Source organism: Strigops habroptila, chromosome 1 (genome assembly GCF_004027225.2).
Source record: "Strigops habroptila isolate Jane chromosome 1, bStrHab1.2.pri, whole genome shotgun sequence".
Classification (NCBI taxonomy): domain Eukaryota; kingdom Metazoa; phylum Chordata; class Aves; order Psittaciformes; family Psittacidae; genus Strigops; species Strigops habroptila.
The window spans coordinates 108,178,847-108,204,896 of NC_044277.2; the positions used below are offsets into that span (position 1 = coordinate 108,178,847).

Here is a 26,050-nt window from a genome sequence, read left to right on the forward strand (position 1 = left end):
TCTACTAGTGGGTACATATTTTATAAAGCTGTTGAGCCTTCTTTCCTATGCAAGTGTTTCAGTGTTTGTCTAGCCTTATCAGTATTTGTCTTTTCTCCAATCCGAATTTTTCTAATTTCCATTCCTAGGAGTTGGATCTTCTCATGTTTTTGACTGCTAACATTGCACTAACTTCGCACTATAAGAAAGTATTCCTCCTTCCCCAATACAAGGTTTGCAAATAATCAAAATAAACTCCCCATCTTTCTCCTGGTTAACAATGTTTATTAGGACTGCTTCAACCCCCAGTGCCCATGTCTCTACTCTTGGTCACCCTTCAAGATCTCTTCTGAGCTGTTCTGTCACACTCTCCCGAGTCTATGGTATGGATACTCACATGACTGAAGTCAGAGTTTGGAACAGACACAGACAAAACCTTGTGACTGAAATGTGCCAAATGCTTTAGCAGCATAAAATTCATACACACAAAATGCAAGACTTCTTTTTAATCATCATTAAAAAAAAAAACAAACAACAAAATCTTTAAATTTAATTCCCGCTGGCCCCATTCCTGTTGCTCAACACAACAAACCAACTTTCTCCATTACAACATGGAGCTGATTAAAAGTAGAGCCAATTAAAAGTACTGTCAATATGTTATTTTCCCTCTTAGAACTGAAAGTCCAATGGTACTTCTTCCTAAAACGAAAAAAGTTAACCCCCACTTCAAAACAGCTAGAAAAACCTACACCATCTTCCAAACAATGCATTTTTAGGGTTTTTTAGACTAAAATATGACACATGAACTGGACTCTTCCAGGAAATTCAGCGCAGGGGTTTGCCACTGTCATCATTCAGGAAAGAATAGGGATGTTTCTCCATTCTGCTGTTTCACTAGATAACTGTTGTTTGTTCATCCTCAGGCATCTGTCAAAGAAGTCTAGCATCTGAAACACCATTTCCATTTTAAGATTCTTTACCAAAGTCAGATTGTTCACATGTCACCACAATGTCACCATTTAATTTCTTCGGGCACTCATCGAAAATATTACCCCATTACTTTCATGGCATAATATTCTTCAACAAGGATAAGAGAAGCATGGTGCACAAAACGCTTCATTTTGCTCATTCTCTTCGCAATTATTACAATGAAAAACATGAGTTAATATGACTAGGGAATCCTCTCAAAACAAAGCGAAGTTTCATTATTTGCTACAACCTTGAGGCATGTAGCTTTATAAGACTGTAGTTACACAGTATATGGATTTCAGAAGGAAACTTTCTGTACAATATCAGAACTGTTCCATAATGAGACACTATAACCCCAAAGATCAATTTGGTCTATTTTCTCATGAAATGGTAATAGATGCAATAGCCCTGTAATCATCCTGCTAATCACAGAATGGTTTGGGTTGGAAAGGACCTTAAGATCATGTAGTTCCAACCCCGCCGCCATGGGCAGGGACACCTCGCACTAAACCATGTCACCCAAGTATCTGTATACTGCGTAACTCTATCTGAGGGGCCACACAAAGGGAATAGTCCAGGCCTGCTGTCTGTGAAGAGATTGTTGCTAGGTTCTCTTTATTTTGCCAGGCTGTTTATGGACACATGGACACCCATACCCCAAGAAAATGAGTGCTAGCGCACTTCGCTTGGGTCTCTAAGCCAACCAAAAGTCCCTAAACTTTTGCGAGTGTAGGCAGACTCTCAACCACCAGCCTACCAGTAAAAATGCAGGCTCCATTTCTTACAGCTCAGTATTTGTCACAGAGTTCGTTATGAAACATTTTTCTGGCTTCTGAACAGCTCCTACCAGACCAGACTTACAAGATTTCTTTTGATATTTTAATCTTACATACGGATCAAGCCAAGATTTGAATGAAGAGATTACAGATGCCACGGTTAGTGTGGAGGCATGGTTTCTGGATCCAGAGGGAAATAGGACCAACACAGGTCCTACATCCATCTTTACTTCCAGAGAAGCTGGCAACATTTGAAGTATCCCTTCTTCCCCACAACTGTCACCATTCTGCAGACCCGGTCATACACATAAAAGCAAACACCACCTCAAGCATCCTAAAAGATGGCCTGTTAACGGTCCAGTTAAGTCTTTGGAAATCAAACAGCCCCTTCAGAAGTCATCATAGGAAATACCTTCCCTTCCACACTATTAAGATACTTTATGAGAACTCTTCCTTTCTCTAGTCATCCAACCGTTTCACATGATACTCTTAAAAAGAGGTCATTGAGACCAGACATCATATAGTTTCCAACATTAACTTCTGCTATAAAATAATGTGACAATTATCCACACCCTGGCACTTAATGCTGCTCTAAGGACTGCAGCTTACCTGTCAAATAAGACTATGTCTATCAGACTGCCAAGAAAACGACTCTGTTCTCAGAAAAGGCACTACAAGAAATACCACAGCATGCCTTCGTCCATTCCCTGAGAGCCATGCGTAGGCTTTTCTGGTAGGACTCCACAAGGTAGGGCAGAAGCCTCCCCTTCTGCAGCCAGAGACTCCAGCTGAAGGCACGGAGTGGTCTTCCCAACATCTGTCTCAAGCTGAATCGCTTTCAGTATTCCTATTCCTATCTTCGCTTTTTCATTGCAGAAAATCATGATGTCCCAAATATGTTTTATATGTGTTCTAAAGTTATTCTTAATCCTAGTGAAAAATAATACTGGCTAGCAATTAGGAGCCCTAGCTAAGATTACTGAAAAACACTTGATTGACTTACACAGGCCTAAAATGAGCAATTCCCTGACGCATTCCACCAAGTGGAATTAAATGAAACCAGTTCCAGTTTTTTAGTTTATGTTTACCCAAGTAATACAAGAAAAGACCAGAAATAGCCCTGCAGAGAGCAATCATGTTTTGGAAATGCCCACCACCACCACCACAATCAAGGAGAGAATCAGGAGCTGTTGTTAGCGAGCAGGAAAAGCTCTTAGCAAGCCAGAAAAAGACTGCTGCATCCAGACCCTGCAGCTGGGGCTACTGACTGTGAGGAGGTGCTCAAGAAGAAAGGGAAAAAAAAAGGAGGCAGGGGAGGAGAGAAGGCAGAATGGGATCATCAGGAGTTTGGCAAAATGAAGCTCACCCACCGGGAAGGTAGGGGAATGTACATGCATAATTTTACATGGATTAAGAGTTTGTGTCAAATCTGTGATGTGCTGTGGTGAATTCTTATACTGCAGTGAGTCATCTTGTCTGACAGTTGCCGGGGAATTAAAGCAGTTATTTTTAAAAAATTATATGTCCTGCTTGACGCATTATACAAATAGCCTCTTAAAAAATTAAAATGCAGTCAATGCATTTTTAAGTATAGAAGAGCTACGGTACATTTAGGATTCTCTGTACCACACCACAAACATCCATTCTGAGCTATGAAAACCTAAAGGAGCCTATTGATGTCCCTTCAGAGAAACATTGATCTTTCTGCTGCTCCCAATCCAAACCCTGCATCAAAAATTAGTTCATTACATCTGCCTTCTATACAGCGTGAAAATATTTTTCCCTGAGAAAAATTAAACACAATGGAAAGAGGTGTGCTAAAGTTGAATTCCTTCAACAGCAAAGGATATTTGGTTTGCTAGAATAAAGACTATTTGAATCAAAACGACAGCATTCCCCTTATAATGGGGAAACAAAGGCAGGCCAATATCCTTCCAGAGAAATGCAGCGTGTTGACTCACAACCATAGGTGCACATTGCGCTGTTGGTTTGGCAAGGGGAAGCAGGGCTGGCTTTTGCTCCTGCACTGTGCAGCAGAATCATGCAGACGTACCCCGAAGCGGCAAAGGGCAGCTCCTTCCAGTGCATGTTCTCATTAGGAATACATTGCTTACTGCCTGTTTTGCCTATAAAACTGACACCCTGTTGGCAATTTTCACACATCCTTGGGAGGAGTTTTTCAAGTGTGTCTGTTGTGAAATACAGTAAAGATCATCTGCATGATCTATTAAGTGTAACCCTTGGGCATCAATGCTGCTCAACATCAGCTGGCAATAAAGGTATATTTACAGCATGCCTTCAGGACAGCTGTTCTGGGAACATCCTGGAGATTTGCATAGTCTATTTACAAGGCATTATAATGTACTTCAACTGAGTAACAGAGAATCCTTTCGACACACCACCACCCCTTAAAAGCCCCTAGGTCCAAATAGCACAGTAAAGTGAAGCAGGTAGGTAATACATAAATAAATAAATAAAACTCCCTTCAAATTCCAGTGCTTTAGAACACAAAGTTATTAACTCATGAGTGAATTTAACCTTCATCGAGCTACTGTTCCTCTTCAACTTGAGCGCCGAGAAACAAAACAGCTGATGAGAGAATCTTCACCTTACAAAGAAAGAAAATCTGTTGCCGGTGCTCTTGATTTTATCATAATTCCCATGGTATTTGGTATATTTTCTTAAAGCCTTAGATCTTGCACATAACTTACACGAAAATTTCAGCTTTACGTATTTTGAGTAAATTAGTCCTCTCTTTGACAGAAAAAGAAGTGAAAGCATGAACCAACTGCACACTCATGGCTCAAAAAACAAGAAGCAAATGTGAGTATCGAATTTCTTAGTTCATTTCTCACCTAAACTCAGAACGTATTAACACTCTGTCATTGTGCAGGTGATACCCACTTGCTAAGCAGAGCACTATCTCTCAAGGAGTGAATTAAAAGGATGACTCTGTGTCCCAAATCACAGAGGTGTGCTAGTTATTGAAATTTTCACGCTTTGAAACCTCCCCACGGGTGAAGAGTCAGCTGGCAAATGTTATGGAGAAATAATAACTAGAGGAGCTAACTACAGTTCTCTGGCCCCAACCCAGTGACTACATGTGGACAACAAAAGACAGAACTTATACCTAATAAAACAAAACCTGAGCAGGCAATGACCCAATCCACCCAACCAATATTACTGAATATAATCGAGCCAGTTGATACAACAAAAGCTGAGGACCAAATTAATTAGCTGAGTGCACATCCAGTGCCTTTGGGAATAAGTAATCACTCATTAAAGATCTGCTGACACTTTTCTGAGAGCACTCTTTGGAGAAAAGTTCAGACTTCTTTTTAAAAAAAACCCTGCTATGTCTCATATGTTTAAAATGGAAGAGGACTGGAAGTATAGTATGGAATATAGGAAGAACAGTTTCTGAACAGGATGGTTTTCACATTTTCCATGTGGCGCCTGTGGTTCTTTAAGTGTTTCTGCTATTTTATCTGACACTTGGATAAAATAATGGAAGAACTATAAAGCATCTTTTCCCAATTAATTTTGGCTCAGGAAGTAATTGGAAGGGCAATATAACCTTCTGTAGCCTTAAACTGAGGGGGAAATGAGAAATTATTGGGGGGGGGGCTTTTTTCTTTAAAATTCGGTGTTTTTAAGAATGGAGGGGTTGTAGAATTACTTTTTTTTTTTAATAAGACCGCACATTTCTGGACTCTTGGGTTTATTAAAAAAAGTTCTTCAGTTAACAAGCCCCGAGCTATTCCAAAAAAACAAGATGATTCATCTATTTCCACCCAGTACAATTTTATACATCGTTAGTAAACTAAAGCCTCATAAAATTCTAAGCAGCCCTGAAGAACAACTACTGCAGAGTGACATGTTGATTGCATCAGCCTAGGAGGGCGATAGTTTTAAGCACTGCAAGCTTTAGTACACTCAGTTGGAACCACTAGCGTCAAAGAACATGCATGTAACATGCCAGTATCAGGTACATTTACTCCAACGCAGCAAAACAAATGTCTTCAGAATACATGCTGGGATAAGGATGATTCCATAACTTCTCATTTTCATAAAATTTAAACTGCTGCTGTGCCCGTATGTTCTGAGAAACACAGAAACAATTTCCTCCTCCCAAAATGAAGTGAAAACACCATCAAGAAGTGTGCTATTGATGCCTTAAGCTGAATGTAACATTACATGCCAACACTTCAACTTGAAAGTCATTCTTGGCACTCATCACTGTTCTAGGCTACCTGCCCATCACTCGCTTCTTGCGTGGGGCAGGCACCCAGCATGCAGGCACAGAGGACACCGGTAAGCATTTCTGATTCTGACTGCTCTTCACCTTCTAAATTGTAAGAATGAAACTAATGAAATCTAAAATACTTATTCTCATTTGCATCCATAGTACCTTTTCAATAGCTATGTTTAAAACAAAAAAGCCCATTCAGACCACAACAAAGGAGAGGTAGAAGTCATGTGGCTTGCCCACAATAACCAAGGGGTTAGGATTGCCACAGTGACGTTCTTAGAACACCAAGTAAACACCTTCCTGACGAAGTGCTCCTCCCTCTCAACCAATGGGCAGTGCAGAACTGCCAAAACACTCATAAAAAACAAAAAAAAAAGGAACAAAAAGGCAGTTTGCCCTATCGTGTAAAGAGCACGTGTTACCTGTCCAGCAGCCACTTCCTGAGGTTCCCCTGCCAGCAGCCCTGCCGCGAGGGAGGCCATGCCCAGTGCACAGCTGAACAAGGAACCCAGAATGTGGCCACGAGGAGGGGGGAAATACCATGGCTGAATTTAAATGTATGCTGACTACCAGTGTGGACTGTAATTACAACATCTGCACAGAGCCTGCTGTGCTAGTGACACAGTAACTAGCGGTCTGGTCACACAGACACCAGCTATTTTATGTTCAATTTTAAGATGCATTGCGTGGGTAGGACCTGTGCTATCACACAAGACACTTTCAAGAGCTAGGAAGGAGACAGCTTTAGCTCACAGCCAAGAAACAATCTTGCAATAATCCTGCCCGTGCTCTTCTTCTCCACAAAGCAGCAGCCTTCTTTCAGAAGCTTTCCTAAAGCTGCACTGTCCATAACAGGTTTTGGCACCTGAAAACTTGGTTGCTTGCGTACAAGCGGCAGCTGTTAAGACCCGCGGCAGCACCAGAACTAAAAAACTCACACTCATAGACCAGTATAACAAACCGATTCAGGCAGCCGGCATTTGAAAAAACATTTTTCTCCCAAGTCTGACTCAGAAAAGCACTTTAAAAAAGGGGCACAATTTACAGCAGTCACTGAACTCCCAATATTATCAATGAGACCCAAATATAGGCTTTAGCATGCAGTTGCCTGTCTACTGCCTTTAACAGTTTCCGGCTTCACAAAGGCAGCAGGGAACCCTTAACACATCACAAGCTTGACATGTGTTAAAACCTCAGTCTTGTGAGCTGTTGTGTACACGTGTAAGCGTATCTCAGTGAATGTCAGTGGACTGGCTCGTTACAGTCAAGTTAAGCACACACTCAAGGTGCTGCACGTTCAGGGCGTGAAGATGCACAAAGTTGCCATGAAAACCATTTAACTCAGAGCGGACATGGCCAGAGTACGACCAGTCTTCTACAGCACAACAAAACTGTACAAATTACTGATCTCACCCTCTGCAGGGATTAGTTTTGGGAACAGGCTAGGAGTTACAGCATGGGTGCCTAAAGGTAGGAGCAGTGAATCATTTTATTTTCTCTGGCATTAAGCGTCATGTACTTGACTAAGAACACACCAAGTGTGGCTTGGGGGAAGACACTAAAACTGAGATGCTGACCCTTTCTCCACCCACATCCCAATTCCAACTCATCTTCATTTAGGCTGCCACTGTCAGAAAACACGAGCCATCCCGTCTGCTGGGTGTAACGTCAGTGGCACAGAAGGAAAGATATTGTCAGGAGGCTAAATTCATTCCAGCTCTAGCTGCAGGGAAGTTACAGCAGTGCAGTTACAGATGTCCAATTGCAAACCACGTCCCACTTCCTCAGAGCCTTCTTGGATTATGCTACAGCAACAGAAACTGCACCGTAAAACTGTATTACGACTTTAATATACTGAATTAGCGTGTTTCTTACTGAAGGTCTATGCCAGTGTGATTTTGGTCTTCTGCAAGCACTTACAGCTGCTTTAATTAGTATCTCATTGCTGTGTAGACAATGATCTGATACACACCAAGAAGTGCTTTCTGCATAAAGCAAGAACGTTACGTATACCATGATACAAACAGTCCTTCCTCCCACCCTCAGTACCACAGACAAGAGCCAATCGACTGGCAGTGCATCACAGAAAGGCAGCATTGTATTTAACTCCTCTTATTTCAGGTTTTCAGGGCACCCGGGGGGGGGGGGGACACAGAAAGGAGAGCCACAAGCAATCCCAGTAGCTCATTCTCCTCTTCACCCTCAAAGCGTTAAAAGGAAAATACCATGTCAACATCAGCTCCTCCCTGCTGATGAAACTGGCTCGAGCGCATTCTACTTTCTGGCTTGGAGCCCTTACAAACCGTTACAGAAAGACAGAAAGACAGACAGCTCAATATATTGACCACTTCCAATAACTAATTTGGGACACTATGGGTCATTCGCCCCTTCTGTTAAGTGCTGTAGCCTCTCTGTGAATGAACCCCGATATTTGGTGGGGTTTATTAAGAAAAAGGGGGCAGCTAATAGCAGATTTGCATTTCAGGGAAGAGCCAACCCTAGTACCAGTATATATAAATACTCCCCAGTCTCTTCCTCTGGGAGGACCACGTTACATCTGATACACGAAAACTGTCTCCAAGACTGATGGTGGCCGCTCAACGCGCCCCCCCAGCGAGGGATCCTGACAGGCAACAACCGCTGCCTGCCTCTGGGTCCCGAACCGGAGCTGACACACATGGAAACGGGGAGCCGGAGTCCGGCTGGGGAGCGGACGGCGGGCTGGCGCTCCGGCTCGTCCTCCAGCCACGGCGGCAGCAGGATGCGGGCTGCAGGAGAGCCTTCCCAACCAGGAACCGGCGGAGCATCAACAGCGACCACGCCAAGAAAATCACCACGAGCTCTCGGTTATGCATTAAATATATACATCTCCCGCAACTAGAAAAAAAATGAACCGTTTCCTCTCAGAGACCTAACTAGTATTGTCCAAAACGACCTTCTCACGGGGTGTTTTGTTGCAACCGACACACACACTGCATGGACTTGGCGGCGAGGCTCTCGATACGGTCAAAGAGGGGCGGTTTGCACGCAGGTACACGGCACATTTCCGCCAAGCTGCGTTTCCTCGGCAGGGCAGCGGCCCCTCCGAGCCAGCCCCACGCATTTTTCCACCTCCCGCACTCCATCGTGCGAGGCTGGGGCGGCCAGTGCTGCCGCCGGAGCCCCTCGCCCTCCTCCGCCGGCGCACAGCCGAGGGGGAATTCGCAGGTAGAACAAAACATCCGCGCCGGTGCCCTCCGCCAGCCCGCGGCGGGGCGCGGGGGGATCCACCAGGGGACCCCTGGGGGCCGGGTCGAGCCCCTCCGCCGGCGGCGGGCGCAGGGCCGCAGGGCCGGGGCTCCGCTGTGGTGGGGGGGGGGAGCGCAGCGGGCCGGGGGCTGCCGCGCCGCTCCGCTGCCGCGCGCCCGCGCCGACCGCCGCCCGCCCCAACCGCCGCCCGCGCGAGGGCCGGGCCCGCCCCGCCGCCCCTTTACCTTCGGAGAGCTCCAGCTCCAGCTCGGCCAGGCGGGCCCGCACCTCCAGGGGCAGGGACACGCTCTCCAGGCTGCGGTCCGCCATGCTCGCGCGGCGGGGACGGGCTCTCCCCTCCTCTGGCTGCCCCCGCTTCTCCCCCCTTTGTCCGCGGTTGAACGGGGAGAGGGAAGGCGGCGGGGCCGCGGCGGGTGGCTGAGTCCTCCCCGCGGTCTCAGCCGGGCATGCAGCGGGAAGGGGGGGGGGGGTAGGCGGGCGGTCCGCGCGGGGGGACGGGGCGCGGAGGGAGGGAATGCGGAGGTTTCTCCTCTCCTCCCCTCTCCTCCTCCTCCTCCTTCGCCGCCTCCTTCAGCGGGGCCCCGCCATGGCTGCTCCCGCCGCCCGCCCGCGATCGCTCCGCATCGGCTCCCAGCCGCGCCCGGCCCGGCCCGCCCCCCACCCCCCGCCGCCCGGCACCGCGGCGGCGACTCCCGCCTCGCCTCGGCGCGCCCTGGCCCCGGCCCGCTGCTCCCCACCCGGCTCGGGCTGGCGGCGGCGCCTGGCGCTGCGGTGCCGCTGCCGCGACTGCTGCTGGCCAGGCACAGCAGCGCCGCTGTCACATCCACGTGACCGCGACGCCCCGCGACGCCGCCGCCGGCCCACAGGGGGCGCCGCAGCACCGGCCGCGCTCCGCGGGGAGCTCCGCGGCCGCGCAGCGGGACCGCCCCGGCGCGCCCCGCCCTGGCCGCTCCGCGCTCCCCGCAGCTGGAGCCCCCGCCGTGGCCCCGCACAGCCCCGGGCTCCTCCGGGCTCGCCTTCCGCAGCCGGAGCCACCTTGCTCCAGCGCTTTGCGCGCGTACCGCGGCTCCGGGGTGAGGCTGGCCAGGTGCGTTACCGTGCGTTCACCCAACAGCGCTGCCTGGAAGTAGGGCTTGAGGTCCCCGGTCTGCCGAGGAAGAGGAGAAGGAGAGATGCGCCCAAGGCAGGCAGTAACTCAGCACCAGAAAGATGACTGGCACCCCAGCACCCTACATCCCGTTTTCTTTCCCCACCTGCTGAACAACTAACAGCATACCCCTGTTTCCACCTATATTGTCTGCATTCAGCCGGTGATGGACTGGGCAGTGCTCAGATGTGCTGTGAAGTTGGACTCAGTGGTCTTAAGGGTCTTTTCCAGCCTAAGTCTACTCTACTCTACTCTACTCTACTCTACTCTACTCTACTCCTGCTCTGCTCTGCTCTGCTCTGCTCTGCTCTATCCTATTCCAAGCAAGCCGTGGCAATTCTGGTATGTGTATCACTAAACCATTTCCATGAAAGGTTAGCATAAACTTAATGCAATAAAAAAGAATAGCTTTGGCACTGACATGTGTCCGTGCTCAGCACCAGCATGTACCAACTGACACTGAGCCTACACCTGGAGAACATGGTAAAAGGAGCCGCCTGTGCTCTTAATTACACCGCTCCAACATGAGAAAGAACTGTTTTGAAAACATTTAATAAAACTCCCTTTCAGATCAACAAATATATATTCACAAGGAACATCTTCCTTTCTATGTTTTTCTCGCTGTACATGTTTTCTTCCTTTTTTTTTTGTTTGGGTTGGGTTTTGGTGGGTTGTTTATTTTTAATCTCTCACAAGAAGGAAGAAGCAAGATACCACAGTATCTATCATTTTAATATTCCTTGAGAGTCCCAATGGCAGAACAGATCTCCATGGGACTCAACATTAGCAGGAAGATAAAGGCATAGTCATCCCCAGGCCAACCGTGGCTCCGCGGCTTACCATTTCAGTCCGTGCAAGAAAAGCAAGGATGTAGGCGTTTCTTCAAAAGAAGAAGTTTAGGCTGCAACTATACTAAACAATGTAATTTTTTAACACGTTGTGGAACAAAACCAAATTACATCATGTTACCAGCTGTGCTAAACTGGCATCAACACTGGAGCGATTCCTGCAACGTGTGCAGGGATGGTGGTTTCTCCTGTTTTCCCTGGTTGCCAGCCCCAGACACAGGAGAGCTGTTCACACCCTGATCGTGGCCAACACCAGCATCACTTCAGCCGACCAGTGGCAGAACTGGTTGGGATACTTCGCTGAGGTTGTCTGCCATAAACAAGGCTTGAACGCACAAAGTCCCTGTATTTTATGGTGCTGCTATTTGTTTTCTTGTCATATATGTTGATTTCTAGTAACCACTGCTGGGCTACTCTTTAATGCACTGCAAGATGAGAGCCATCTGGCTCTTTACCATTGCCTCTCTTTACCAGGGCCATTACTTGCAGCAGCCTGGCAACACACACACCACTTAGGGCTGTACAAACACCTCTCTCCCAGCGCTGTGCTACACAGGGGTGGGATTTTTACCTTTTGTTGAGCACTGCTTGTTTCAAATACAGACATTCAAAATATTATCCAGATCTTTCTTGTTCACCACATCAAGACGCAAACAATGAAAAGCAATTAAATCCAAATATGCTCCAGGGTTCCTACCTGAGAATCTGAGGTTTGTTTGTTTGCTGTGTTACATGGGATGAAACAGGCCGAAGGTATCAGCCTTCTACAGGAGCGGCTTTTTCGAGTGTGATGGAGGCAGCCCGGAGGGAGACAAGGGAAGGCTCTGTGGTGGTCCGGCTTCCTTCTCTAATACATATCTCCGAGTTGCACCTTTACTTCCCCAGTCCTGATAGGAGTTGATTATTGTAGTCATTATGTGATCATGACAGAATCTGTACCAGTGGTGTTCACCCTGCTTTCCAAATTTTCCGTTTGTGCAGTTACATGAAGGGACATAAAGAGAAGTATTTTAACATTCACATCATTGTGCCTGAAACTTTCTTGGTGCTTCCACAACAAGCCCCACGTTTCAGGCACTGGGTGGTTTTAAAGGAAGAGCAATCACTTGGGGTTGGGACTCATCTGGCAGAAACAGAAGTAGCAGAATTTAGCCAACTCTCTGCCAGGGCAATGTGCTAGGTGGTGGCCTCTGTGGAGCTTGGGTGGAGGCTTCTGGGAGTTTTGAGGGCTGTGGGGGCCCCCCGCGCAGGCAGGGCCATCCCACCACCTGGGTCCGGGTGCAGAGAGGGGAAAGGGATGTGGGAACCTTGACCTGGGGCTCCACCAGCCAAGCCCTGGTACAGGGATGCGCACGGGGCCATGGGGGTCTCCCTTGGAAAGCCCGTTTGTTTCTCTAGGGCTGATCACAAGAGGAGAGATTTCTTACTTATGCAAAGTATCAGGGCCTACACTCAAGGAATGAAATCTCCAAGCATATACATTTGCATGATGATTTTGATGAAACACTGAAATTCTGATGAAAAAGAGGCAAGCCAGGAGACTTTACTGAGCTGGTTTTAATTCATGGATGCTTTAAGATTTATAGATAAGATGCTGCATCCTAATCATCCCCTGAAATGAGGGGTAGAAATGTTCCTGACTCCAAGAAGAGCAGGATACTATTTGTATTTCGAATGCAGGGATTAATTAGCAACATCGAGATTTGTAGAATGCTTTTCTATCAAGGTACACTTTTCGACAGGCATGGTGATAGTTGCATGGCATGCAGCTTCATCTGCTTTCAGGAGAAGAAATGAATCAGTGATGCCTCTCCAACAGCGGCCCTGGTCAACACAGCTTACAACTGTCTTTGCACACAAATGCTTTTGTTATTATTGGATTGTTTGCATGCAGTGGCCCATTTGAACATGTGTATCTTCATGGAAGAAAGATAAAAAGTGTATTTTTGCTTAACAATACTTTCTGTAATGGTCAAATCCTACCAGAGGCTATTTTCTGTATAGATCACCTTATGGTGTCAATAGCTGAGTGAAACTTTTGAAGAACCACATAGAACTGACCTCGACTAGATAAATATTCTCTTTCCTAGCTCTCTCACAGCAAAATATGTATCCAATTTTGCAGGGATTTAGCCCAAAGATGGGTCTATACTAGAAAACGTTCCCAGCATCATAACTTTAGGAATGGGGTAAGACACTAAAGACACTGGAAAAAAAGAAAAAGCTCTTGTGTAGTCACTGTTACTTTGACCTAAAGCACCTAAAATGATGCATGTGTCTTCTGGACACCATAGCAAAAGCAAGAGGAGCGTGTCCGTGAACGAACAGGTTAGCTTCTCTTCTGTCTGTGGAGTGGGGAGTCAGGATTTGGCCAATGTGGCAAAAAAAAAAAAAAAAAAGTAAGTCAAAAGCAAGAGGCATTCACAGCAAAACAACTAAAATAACCAGCTGCCTGGAGGGACTGCGTTACGAGGAGAGATTAGAAGAACGCTTGCTCAGCTTGCTAAGCAACAGCAAAGGGATGGCCCAGATAGCTGCCCACGATTATTTGAAAGGTGGAAACACCAAGGAAGTTGAAGGGGGGGGGGGAAGGCAGGGAGAAAAGGAAACAATTTTGAATAATCAGATGGAAATATGAAAGGGAGCCGGAAAACGTATCAGGGAAAGCTTCCAAGGGATGAGAGGTATTAGACTGCAGAAGAGAAGAAGCTCTCAAAGGAAATGATGGAATCCTCGTAATTTGAAACATTAAAACCAGAGTAGACAAAGCAATCATGAATATGCTGTAGGAAATAATCCTACTGTGGGATGGGATGAACATGCTTGTCTGGCATTGCTTATGTGAAGATGTACTGCTTCTTTTTTTCCCTGTTAAACACAATTTAGTTTTTCCCCTTCACCTCTCTGCTCCCACTCCTCTATTTGCATCTGTCTGCTTGCATCTCATACACAAGTCATGAAATGTATTATTCTTTTTACAGTATCTATCACAAATGTGGCTGGATGGCTACCTGCTGCCATGCCGCAAACAGCAAAAAAAATTGATTAGATGCATTAATCAAGTTACCTCCGTATGGCATGCAAATGGTTCTGCAATTATTTCCAAGCTGGGTTCTAATTTCTTTTGACACTTAAAAATTAAAGCAAATCTCATCTTTCCTCTCCTAGGGAAGGGAAGGGAAGGGAAGGGAAGCGAAGGGAAGGGAAGGGAAGGGAAGGGAAGGGAAGGGAAGGGAAGGGAAGGGAAGGGAAGGGAAGGGAAGGGAAGGGAAGGGAAGGGAAGGGAAGGGAAGGGAAGGGAAGGGAAAGTGGCTCACCACTTCTCAGATATGATTTTCGTTCTGTTACGCTACTCAGGCAAGCACCGATTTCCAAGCTGTTTGGACACCTTAAATGCCTTTAATTACCACAGGTATGTGACAGATGTCAATCGCTGCATATCTTGGTATTTGTTTCTCTGCCTTAATTTTTTGAAATAATGTAGATATCCCTCTGTTAATTCACCAGGGGTTATGGAAGGGAAGCCAAATGAATGCTGGAGATGACTATCATCGACCTCAGTGTACAGAAAAATCCCAGACTGCTGAGAGGAACTATGACCTTTGGTCATTTTCTTCCTTAACATCGTTGTAGATAAGCTCTGGTAGGGGGAGAACTGAGAAGTTCCTTTCGTTGCCTGTCCCTGTGCCAAACCTTACTGGCCTCGTAGCACAGCTGGCAGCAGGGAACGTAAGTTCATGCCTGAGCTCCTTCTGCACATATTTTGGCATAATAGTTCATATGCTGATGAAACTGGATTTGAGCTAAGATGCATAAAAGGGAACTTTCTTGGCTAGAAGTGAGGTGCTGCACAGGAAAAGGAAGGAAAAGGAAACCTTGGGAAATACAGTTTACCTTAATATATTAGATATTTCTCTCTCCACTTTGCATTTCTGTTGTTCTTAGGGGAACAATTTTATTACTATAAATTTGAAAGTATTTTTTACAATGGTATTTTGTGCTTTTTAATAATTTTCATACATGTTTCTTTTTATTAAAAGCAAAAATGTAATAAAAAGCCTCTACTGGCACAGTTTAAATTAACTTTGGTTTGAAAGTTAGTCTCACATAGGAAGCGTTTATTAGTCTCCTGCAGTCTGGCAAAGCCTGTTTACATACCAAAAAAAATCCTCTCCACTGCTGCATTTGAGGTAGGAGTTGATAACACATTTCCCAAGTTCAGAGAAATTGAGGGAACTGGCATCTGAAGATAGGAAATGTCTCAGTATTCTACCACAAGATTCCTGCGCATGCACACACAGAGCTGGTCTCTCACTGCACCAGGAATCTTACAGGAATAATAGTTGTCTGCCCTTTCATCAAGGTTTGAAGTTTCAGTGATGTTTACAGTTCTCTGAAAACTCAGTGGGTTTGCTTAATTTCTTAAACTAGATTTAGTGAATCTTTCAATCTACTGAAATTAAAATGTGAAACTGAGTATTTGAGAGCAGATTTCCTGGAGTAAATTCTTTTCAATTTTTCTGCTTTTCTATAATGTTTTTTTTTAATAAAACATAATGTATGGAAAAAGAACTAATATTTTTTCATAAGTTGCCTGCCAGTTAATGCATTATATATATTTTTAGCAACAAAAAATCAGATTGTTGATCCTGTTTAAGAAGATGTCATACAAAACTGTTTGCACATTGTAAAAGCAATGTAAGTAATACTCTTATTATGCCTCTGTATGATGTCACTTAATATGCCTCTCTATGATGCCCATCTTTACCTTTTGTAAAGAACATTAAAATTGCGAAAGGTCAATGCTCAATTAATGTACAAAAATAACTTTTAACACATGGAAAACATCTCAAGATTCTTCTTGGTACGACATGGATAAACTCCTTATCGGGCATGCCTCAATATTTTCATGGATTCACAACAAACAACATGAAACGTCCTTTACAAATATGGAATATTTGGGGAAATGGGGAAAAATTACTATTTTTTTTTATTACAAAGAAAAGGATATTTTAACCCTTGAGTATTTTGCCCAATTTGCACTATCTGGGACAGGTTAAATCCATTTCAGCTTAAGGTTGCCGTCTGCAACGATGATGCATTTTAAGGCACTTTAGAGTGTTTTTGATGGTTTGAGATAGTCTAGCAGAGTTCCATGCTTTCTTGGAAATAATTGAGATGAAAGGCTACTCTTTGTTAATGCAGAGTAACAGATATTTATCCAAAAACATTTTAATAACTCCGTGACTTGGAGTATCAGTTGTTATTCCCTTAATAGTTTTCCCAGCTGACATGGGAGCTGGCTAATTACTGGCAAGGCTTAGAACATCAGTACCACCAAGGTGTAGAATTTGAATTATCAGTGACTCTTGGAAGCAAAAACTAGTTCCTTGCTGCCACATCCAAATGATCCATCTGAACAATAGTGGGAATATTCCGAAATGCTTTCACAATGTCTATGGCACCACCTTTACATGTTCATTGTCTTCTTACTTGGCAACCAAAAAAAAAAAAAAAAGCTTGGATTTTGTTCTGAGAAGCTGTGTTATAATTGTCTTTACGATCTGCTCCAATTGTGTGCTATCTTACGTCTGACATCTAGCATTAGCAGCTTTGCACAAATGGCAGTAAACATATGACAATTACCCATCTCACTATTGAGCTGCTTAAAGTAATTTCTTCTACCTTTCCAGAAGCTAGAAAGCCCTTTCTTTTCTGAAATAGAAACTTGACTTATCAGAAAATACTGCTGTCATCATCACTTTCATCTTCACAGTCCATGTAAGAATGTAACTTGGCTAAATAGAAATAAATAGACTCACTATTAGCTCTTCATCACTTTTTAGTCTGTGCACCTTGGTGCTGGCTCAACAGGATCTAGATCCTAGTTCCAAAAAACAGGCACACATTTTCGTCAGCCTTCGGTAAATGTAGAGCAGACTCAGGGATGCCCTCTGGGAAGTCTACACTCATGATACTCCTAATTGTCCCAAGTTCCTTCCCCCATTATGGCCAGGCTCTTCACCTCTGAGCTCTTTTCATAGGGAAGCTGACAGGGTTTTTTTGAGAAAATGTTCTAATTCAATCCTATCATGAAACTCCCATTCTTATTTTCGTCTCAGTAGGAGCCATTTCTTCCTTCCAATGTTACCATGAAGCTCTGAAGGGTGACTTCTAGCATTTCTCTGTATTCAAATTTGCAGCACTAGTTTCTCTATAGGCTGAAATCTGTTAGGGCTTGCCGAGTCCAGGAGAAAATTTGCAGGGAGCTATACTAAAGCTTCTCTGTAGAAATACTTCTCCTGAAAGCTGGCTTGCTTCTGTCTTTTAAAACTTTACCCTGCAAAAACTATTCTCCCTGATCCTTTGCAAAAAAAATCCTGCCAAGGCTTAAATGGCAAGTGTTTGCTGTTTACAAACCAGCCCAGAAGTTTTCTTCTTTGCATGCCATTTCTTTACTTGGTTTAGGAGTTCAAAACCCAGGGCGATAATACTACCATGGTTTTGCAGGCAAAGACTCCAACATGAAGCCACATCCCCAGTTTTTATTTAAGGTGTGTGATTTAGGGCAGCACAGAAGAGAAGCTTCTTATTTGTGACGTATCTTTTTTGTTGTTGCTGTTAAATAATTACATGGAAGTTGAATTCAGTGCTGGAACAAGACGAACCAGCAGTTGTTTTGGTTTCTGTGTGCTCTCTGCAAATGCTTAAGTCATTGATTTAGTCTTCACCTCACTTATGCAGCAAATTGGTGAATCGAAGTGTAGCCTTCAAATGAGAAAACAGTCCCCGGTATCCCTGACATGTGGGTAAATGCACCCTATGGTGAGTGCTGCTGTGAGCAGTCACATCTGGCAACAGAGGGGTACCAAACAACTGGGCAGTTCCACTCCGAGCTGCAGAGGATGGCTCACCACATTACTGCTTTTCATTGTGCATGAATGTTTTTCTTCCCCGTCTAAGCTAAAAAGGTTAATGTTTGACTATTTATTCGCCCAAGCCTCCTTAAAGGCATGAGATCAGCAGACCATTTTAATAACAGTAGACAGTGCTTCCTGCCCCGTTTTCTCTCTGGCCCTGGGAGCTATTCTTACCAGAAAAGACTGAAACTCCACAAACACAGCATTGCTGGCCTACAACCCCATGTCAGAGGCTCAGATTAATCATCCCTATACTGTTTAACATCCAGTGACAAGCCTTTACATTCATGTTTTAAATAGTCTGGGAAATTCAGGTCAGGATTGACAGCTGGGAGCTTCAGTTCCCAAGTTTTAAATTACTTTTTTCTTCATCTACTTAGTGCTTTTAAGTACAGGCACCTGTCTGAGTTCTGTTGGCTTCCAGGGGCATTGGAGCCGACAGTGAAATCCCTTTCTCTGGGAGAAATCATCCAGAGAATGGGGTAACATCTAGCCCTGTAGAAACAGAATAATATTTACTTACCTCCTCAGGTGTTGTGAGGACCAGTTATTTAATGGTACTTGTGCAGTTCTCTAGGAAATGCCATGAATGCCACAGATACCATGTGTATCTAATGATAAACATTTTGTTAGCAAATATAAGAAAGCAATATTACTTAATAGCTAAGACAATTCTTTGTGTTAAAATGCCTCTAGTATTTCCATTTTTAAGAAGTATGTCCTTGAGGGTTTACAAAAATGTCCTCTCACCATAAGTAAGAGGGACAGCATTTCACTTCCTGGGATTCAAACCCTGCCTTTCAGAGAAAGCAGGAGAGCTTAGTATTCTCCAAACAGGGCCACACTGCATCCCCAGAACTGGTCATCACGCTTTGATCTTGCTTCATTCTCTTTTCTTGCTCTATTTCTACTGTTTCTTGGTCTGATTTTTAAGTGATCTATTTACTGACCTTTAAAAAACTTCATCACTACATCACTTCAGGAGGACTCTTCCCTGGAGTTGAAACATTATCAGGTGTATGTAGTGCCAAATCACTGAGAGCAACTGAGTACACGGCCACAGGTTTGTCTGGGTGATAATGAGAAGGGAAATAACTAGACGGGCTGAAATTCAAACCTTTGGATATTTTTGGTGCAAGACTGTATATGAACACCTTTATTTTGATGTGAAGTCTCCAGATCACATGGGTCTTACTCAGTCTTCATCTAAGCAGTTTTAGTTAAAGCCTATCTAAACCACTTTTGTTCCAAATTAAACTGGAGTTCTATCAGTTAGCTTGCATCAGTTAGGAACAAATCAAAACTAAAATGAAGTAAAAGTACCCTTAATCCAAAATAAGAATGGTTACACCAGTTTAATCAGTGTCACTGTCTCTAATAGAGAAGACTTAGTGTCAGGCACTATTGAAATAATTTATTCAGACGAAATTCTGCCCAGGGGAAGGTTTCAAGTAATTTCTTCATTTTCTCCAACCTTCTTTGCACAGACACTTTGATGCTTTCTCACTTTTTTTGTTATTGGTAAGAAAAATCTCTTCCCATTGGAGTTATATTGTGTCCTTGGGTTTCTTATATGTAAGTTGTTTGAAAAAACAAACCAGTTAGTATTGCAGGGAAGAATTTGATTCACAGTTTTTCCAAGGTTTCACCCCTCTCCGAGTTGTGGTGTTGACTCAGCACAGGTGAGGTAGATTGTTTATGATGCTTTCAGGGGGTTCATCTGAAAAAAATCCTGATGTGACAATTTCACACATATAAGGGAAGAGGATATTATCGCCTCTTAGGCCAGAATAGTCGGTATCTTGGTTGAGTGTATTTGTAGGATGAAAATACAGATTGTATGAATTTGATACATTCTTTTATGTAATGTTTGTCTTTAGAAAATACTTTGGTTTTCGAAGACACCAGAGACAACTCACAGACCATTTTGTTTCTCCCAAATCCCCAGCTTAATTTTTCAGTTGGTTCTTTAGCCAGATGTCTTCATCTTTGCTGCCACTCATAATCCCTGCTTTCCACAGCCCCCTTGTGCCCTGGGCGCCCTGACACTGGGTTGGGTCCTTGCGACTTTGCTTCTGAAAAACCTCTGCTCTTCAACACAAAGCCTTGGGCAGGGCACACCTCTAGGCCAAGGGGCTTTTTTGCACCTTCAGCTCAGCCTGAATGAGGGATCAGCCTGGCCTGCAACAACTGAATAGCCTAGGATCTTCAAGTAGCAAGCAGGAGATAGATAGCCCTGAGGGGGCAGTCGCTCAGGACTGGTGTTGAAGGAGCTGCTGCTGGTGGGTGAGGCGGCTTGCGCTGACAGAGCTGCTGGCTCTCAGGCTCAGACCAAGTCAGGGAAGTCAAATACTCCTGCTCCTAGGAACTGCTGTTTACCCACCTTTCCAGATGATATTAATGGCAGGATCTGATGGCATCTGCTCACCCTTTGCAAGTGACACCTCAATGGCTCACCACCTACCCCATTATTTGAGCCATCATTTTTCCAGGCACGTAAAAGAATGAACCAAATGTTTATCCTTTCAGGCTTATTTCTGTTGCAGAAAGTGGAGTAAAAACCCGTGTCTGTGTTGTCTTGTTTTTAATTACCATGGGACAAGAGTGCTTTCTGTGTAGCTTGAAAGCATAAAATAGATGTTGCAAAACAAATCACTGTCATTGTATGTAATGGATACTCTTCAGTGAAATAGCCTTTTTTGTACATTACAGTGTATTCACTCATGGACAATAATGTTTATTTATTTATTTATTTATTGGAAACTACTTCAGAAGTGGTGCAATTTAGGGAAAGACAAAGTATCTGGGTTTCAAGTGCAATGGATAAATTTGTGGAAAGGCATACATCAGAACAAATGATCTGTGCAATGCAGATTTGAATGGTTATTACAGGGATATCACATGAAGAGTAAATTACTGCTTTTAACAAAGTGGCATTTAAAAACTCTTGAATTACTCTGCTATGAATTCTATGATCAACTCAGAATTTCATATGCTCTTAGGATCATGTCTTGTTATGTCACTGTATTGTGGAAATGATATAGACAGTTTTGCCTTTCCTTCAAAATCTAGATTATTATCGTTATTAGGAGTGAAATTCTAGAATGTTTTTTCTAACACAGACTTAAATGACACTAATAAAACAAGGTACTTAGTATATTAGTATGTCAATAAGACATTAAAATAATCCATACATAATTCTAACTGCAAGTGGTAGTATATTAAGGGCCTGAGTTTTTCGTTGGGAGACAGAGTAAATATCTGCGGTTTGCAACTGGAGTTATATATATATTGTGAAATGATGACTGCTAGGGATTTTTACCGCTAAATGACTACTGGGATTTTTGCTTGGCTTGGATTTATATCCTTTTTCTTTCAATATAAGATGAAAAATATACAATGTTTTTTCCTCTGATTGTTTTTATATTACAAATATACATCAGAATTGTTACATTTGGCTTTCCCTGCGGGAGGGCTTGGGAGAGAGACACCTTTTCACTGCCTTCCTACCTTAATAAAGGAGTGGGGCACTACACTTTAGCACACCTGGGCTTGACTCACAGCCCTTCTTTCTAGGACAGACAGTAATTTGGGTCTGCCCACTATCCATTTTGGTGAAGTCTGCAGGAACATAAAGGACTTTAAGGGTATTTTTCTTCTTTGTGGATCACTTACAGAAAGCTAAAAGACAATACCCAATGCCAAAAAAGGTTGACACAAATAAAACCTATTTGTTTGTGGAAAAATCATCATCTCATCAGTTTAAAATGTTCCCAAACTGTAACCATTAAATAAGCTTTCTAAGTATACTGAATATTCAAAACCATATTGTAACCAGTCATGCTGTAAAAGGACACAGTAAGTAATATTTGATACTGCTCTTGCATCAGATACATACGTACATTAATCAAGACTTACATACATTGAGTAGAAATTCATTCAGAAAGATGGAATGTAGTTCTTAATTCAGAACTATCTTTCAGATATGTAGCTAGATGGTTTCTGTTTTTAATGAATGCAAATGAAATCAGACCCAGTGCAGTTCGTGTTGGGAGATAGCATAGGAGGTGCAGGATCAGGAAATGAGGATAAGAGAATGATTAAAATGAGAACATGGAAAGGAGCTCCTCACAAACCTTAACACAGTTTTATATATAGATTATCTTGACACTTGGCCATGTCTCTTACAGGAACTGGATGTAGACTATTATTTAGTATGACTTTTTTCATACAAACATCAAGCCATGCTCGGTAATGTGCAAAAGTTCAGGGAGGAAGCCCTGAAACCTGAGTGCTCTTCAGCAGCCCAGGTTGCTGGTGTTCCATGGTATTTCCAAATCCACAGGAGCATTCAGTTATCAAGTTACAGATCTGTCTTTGGAGAGCAAAATTCATTGTATTGTCCAGTGAAAAGGTAACATCTAGAAGATAGCAACAATGGCATCAGTGACATCAGTACCTTGACTGTGATTATCCTTTACCCAAATCACTTCATGTAAAGGGTGACTGGTTCAGTGCAGACAGAGGTAGAACTGCTTTCGGAAGGTTGTCTACAATCCCTGACACTAAGATGCTGATTCAACATCTGAAGCAATTAGTACAAGAATAAGACCCCTGAATATATTTAATGTCATTAGATTCAATCAGACTGTTTTCCAGGAGTGCTGAGCTCTTCTGGATCCCATTAAATCCCCAGCAAGATGCTGTATTCAGCACCACTAGAGATCAAAGCAACCTTTAAAGACCTTTGGAGATCCATGTCTCAAGCATGCAACTGAGCTACCACCACAGAGGCTGACAGCTTCACTTTCAGTGAATGGTGCCAGGTGCTCCTTTCTTTCCCAAGGCTGGAGCTTGAAGGTGCTTGTAGCAGCTTATTTTCACTGAGCCTGAAACAGAAAAATGCAAGTGTCCACCTTGCAGAGAAAAATGTGGCTCCTGGTTGGAGATGCTGCTCAGCATCGGCTGAGCCACTGTCATGGAGCACATGCTCACTCCTGCCAGCTCGTAAATCAGTTCTGTGCAGTGTTTTACTTCACATTTGCCACACGTGAAGGGCATGTACATGGTTAGCTGAAATGGCTCAAATGGTCTGTGGTGACATTAAACCAGGGAAACTTAAAGTGTGTCTTATCCTATCCTGGCTCCCATTCTGGTAGATACATCTTTTCCTGTCTTTATGAAATCTGGATTCTAATTTATGTTCTTGATGCACAGAAATAACATCAACTTCTGAACACATTTTGATATGTGCCTAACAGGATATAGCTTAGTGAACATGTGAAACAGTTTTCCAGATCCCTTTGAGCAAGCAAGCTATATTTGCATCAGTACCATCTTGCATTAATCCTACCCACACAGCAAGAGGTTTCCGAGTATTATCAGTAATACTGCACAAAATTTACATGCAAACCCCAGTAAAATCAGCACCCTGTTTCCTGGGCAGTGGGGAAATATCTCAACAACTATCATACTCCAGATTTCTTTCAAATACTTCAAGCAGTTAGTTCTGAAGACACTGGAACTACATTCGGGTAACATGCATTTTTCCTTCTTGTTTCTGGTTACAGGGACTATTTTTCATGTGGGATCCTTGAAGATTTCAGGTGATTGGGAAGTTTTCCAGAGTGCCCTGTCTCCATCAGATATTCTGGGAGGTACATGAGGACAGCAAACTATTGGTTTCCCTTGTCATCCTCAATAGGGTTAATAGTTATGGAAAGTAGGCACTGGAAGACTATGAGCTTTACAATTGTAGTTTCAAACTAACACATCTGGAAAAAATAAATACCCTTCCAGGGGAGGAAAACAACTGTGGAAAACCTATGGAAGCAAGCTTGTGAATTTGCTTCATCATAAGGTTGGGAAAGATACTGTAATGGAAGTGTTTCTTTGCTTAATCTTGGCTTCCAGTATTCATTTCCCCAAAATCAAGGCTTGATATGTCTGTCTGCCCCTAGACCAGTCTGAAACGTTGGGAAAGAGGTCCTGAGTGCTCTCTCTCAGAGATAAAACCACTCTACTTGTGTTTTAAGCCTAATCTAGAATTCATACGTAAGGATGGAAGATTATAAAATGGCTTTTAAAATCAGACAAAGGTGTCTTTATGGACTTGGCCATGATGGAGTTTGAATTGCATCTCCGCGAGCACACTCCAAGAGGATGGCATGCTTTACACGTCAGTTGTATCTAAACTATTCACTCGTGAAGCAGGTCTGCATGGATCACAAGTCTGAGTATTCACTTCAGTACCTAAATCCAAGCTTCGTGTTCTCTGACCAAAAGATCTGGAATAGCTCTCTCTGGTGGTGGCTTGCTGCTCCAAGCAGTGCAGTGCATGAGAAAGATCCCGACCAGATGTTGCCACAGTCTGACAAAAGCTCATTAGATAGTGGTCAGATCTTCATGAATCGAGGCACAAGTGTGCTTGATTCTTTCTTCTTCTACTGGAACTTCACCCTAGTGAGAGGGCCAGCACTCTCCCCCTTGGCCAAACTGATAGCAAAAGCAAATTATTATCCTATATTTGTGTAACTGAGAGGCCCCCAGCAAGAGATATGACCATTGTATATGAGTATATCCAGTCTATAGAATGGCCTGTATTAGTTCCTTTTTCTCCTCTGCCTTTCACTCCACTCTTATTATGGACACTCTTCCATGACTGTTCTGTTTTCACCTCTGCTGATTTTCATTTCTCTGTCTCCGGCCACATTTCAGTTACCTCTTCTGGAAAGGGACTCACTGCTGTGTACTGTTAGCAGTGGAAAATTTCAAGGTGGTATTTTAGAAGGGAGTAACTAAATTGAATATACAACCCATTAATATCAATCATGGGTGTCAGATCAATACCAATAGCACTGATGTTGTTTAGAAGCTTGAATTAATACCATTATGCTGCCCGTTCAGCTATGGGCATTTTCAGAGACAATATACTATTTGCATTTTATTGTAATGTATCTTTTCTGAAAATTCCCATCCTGGTGGGACATCAGGGAAACTAATATCGATGGCACAGGGCAACCATTTGGATAGGTGCTGTACAGCACTGGACCGATAGGAGCATCCTGCGGCGGCCCCACTAGGACAAGAAGCATCCTCAGGATGGATCTGTCTCTGTCAGTTCCCTCTCTGTCATGCCAGGTTTGCCAGGTCCCTTCGTGCCTCAGCTTCCTCGTTGCCCTGCCTGGTTCCTTGTTTTCCTTTCTGATTTCTGTTGAGAAGCAGAGAGTGTCAAGCACCAGGGCAGGGAGAAGGAATATAAGAAGAGAAGAACATTTGGGCTTTTAAAAAATGTATATCAAAAAGCTTAAGAAATAATAACTAATGCTCCTTGTTTCCCCTTTTTTTTTCCAGACTGTGTGTGGGCTGATACACTTGGGGACCTCAGCCTCACAAGTTCTGTCTGAGCAGTCGAAAGAGTTGCCACTCCATCAGCCAGCTGCCCATAGGCGTATTTTAAATAGCCTCATCACTCTGGGTAGTTCTCATTGGTTTCTTATTCTCAGACCTTCCAGAATTAGGAAAAGAAAGACTCTCAGGAGGCTTTTCCCAACAAAACTAAGAAAATATTATTGCCATTTATGCAATATACTGGTGAGTCTAGGAAATAGTCTTTACAATTCTAGCAGGATGAGGGAAGTAGGGACTGGCTTCGAGGGGACTCGCAGAGCTTTGCTTGTTTAGTCTGGCAAATGAAAGCTGAGAGGGGTGCGATTACTGTTAAATACATTGTAAGGTTAACATCGGGAAAGGAGAAGAGTTGTTTACACTGAAGTGGCACTGGCACGTGATCAGATGGGTATAAACTGGTTGTGTATACATTTGGCCTTGTTTTTAGAAGAAGGTATCTGCTACCCCAGAGCGCTGAAGCCTTTAATGAGAATAGTGGGGGCCAAAAAACAGAGCTAGAT

General features: G+C 43.6%; 1 protein-coding gene and 1 long non-coding RNA gene across 3 annotated transcripts in view; one reads left to right on the top strand and one right to left on the bottom strand.

Annotated features, from left to right (window-relative positions):
• DIP2C (disco interacting protein 2 homolog C) overlaps positions 1-10,035 on the bottom strand; it is a 321,459-nt gene extending 311,424 nt beyond the window's left edge. Inside the window, exon 1 of one of the 2 annotated variants that reach the window (XM_030508942.1) lies at positions 9,450-10,035. In XM_030508942.1, the coding sequence (XP_030364802.1) occupies positions 9,450-9,534 (85 nt within the window). In that variant the 5' untranslated portion in view covers positions 9,535-10,035. The remainder of the gene's footprint in view (positions 1-9,449) is intronic. The other variant, XM_030508932.1, reaches the window with a different exon arrangement.
• On the top strand, positions 8,873-10,951 carry LOC115617906. Its single transcript, XR_003994699.1, has 2 exons — positions 8,873-9,183; positions 10,340-10,951. It is a non-coding gene; the product is annotated as an uncharacterized LOC115617906 (long non-coding RNA).
• The last annotated feature ends 15,099 nt before the right edge of the window (positions 10,952-26,050 follow it).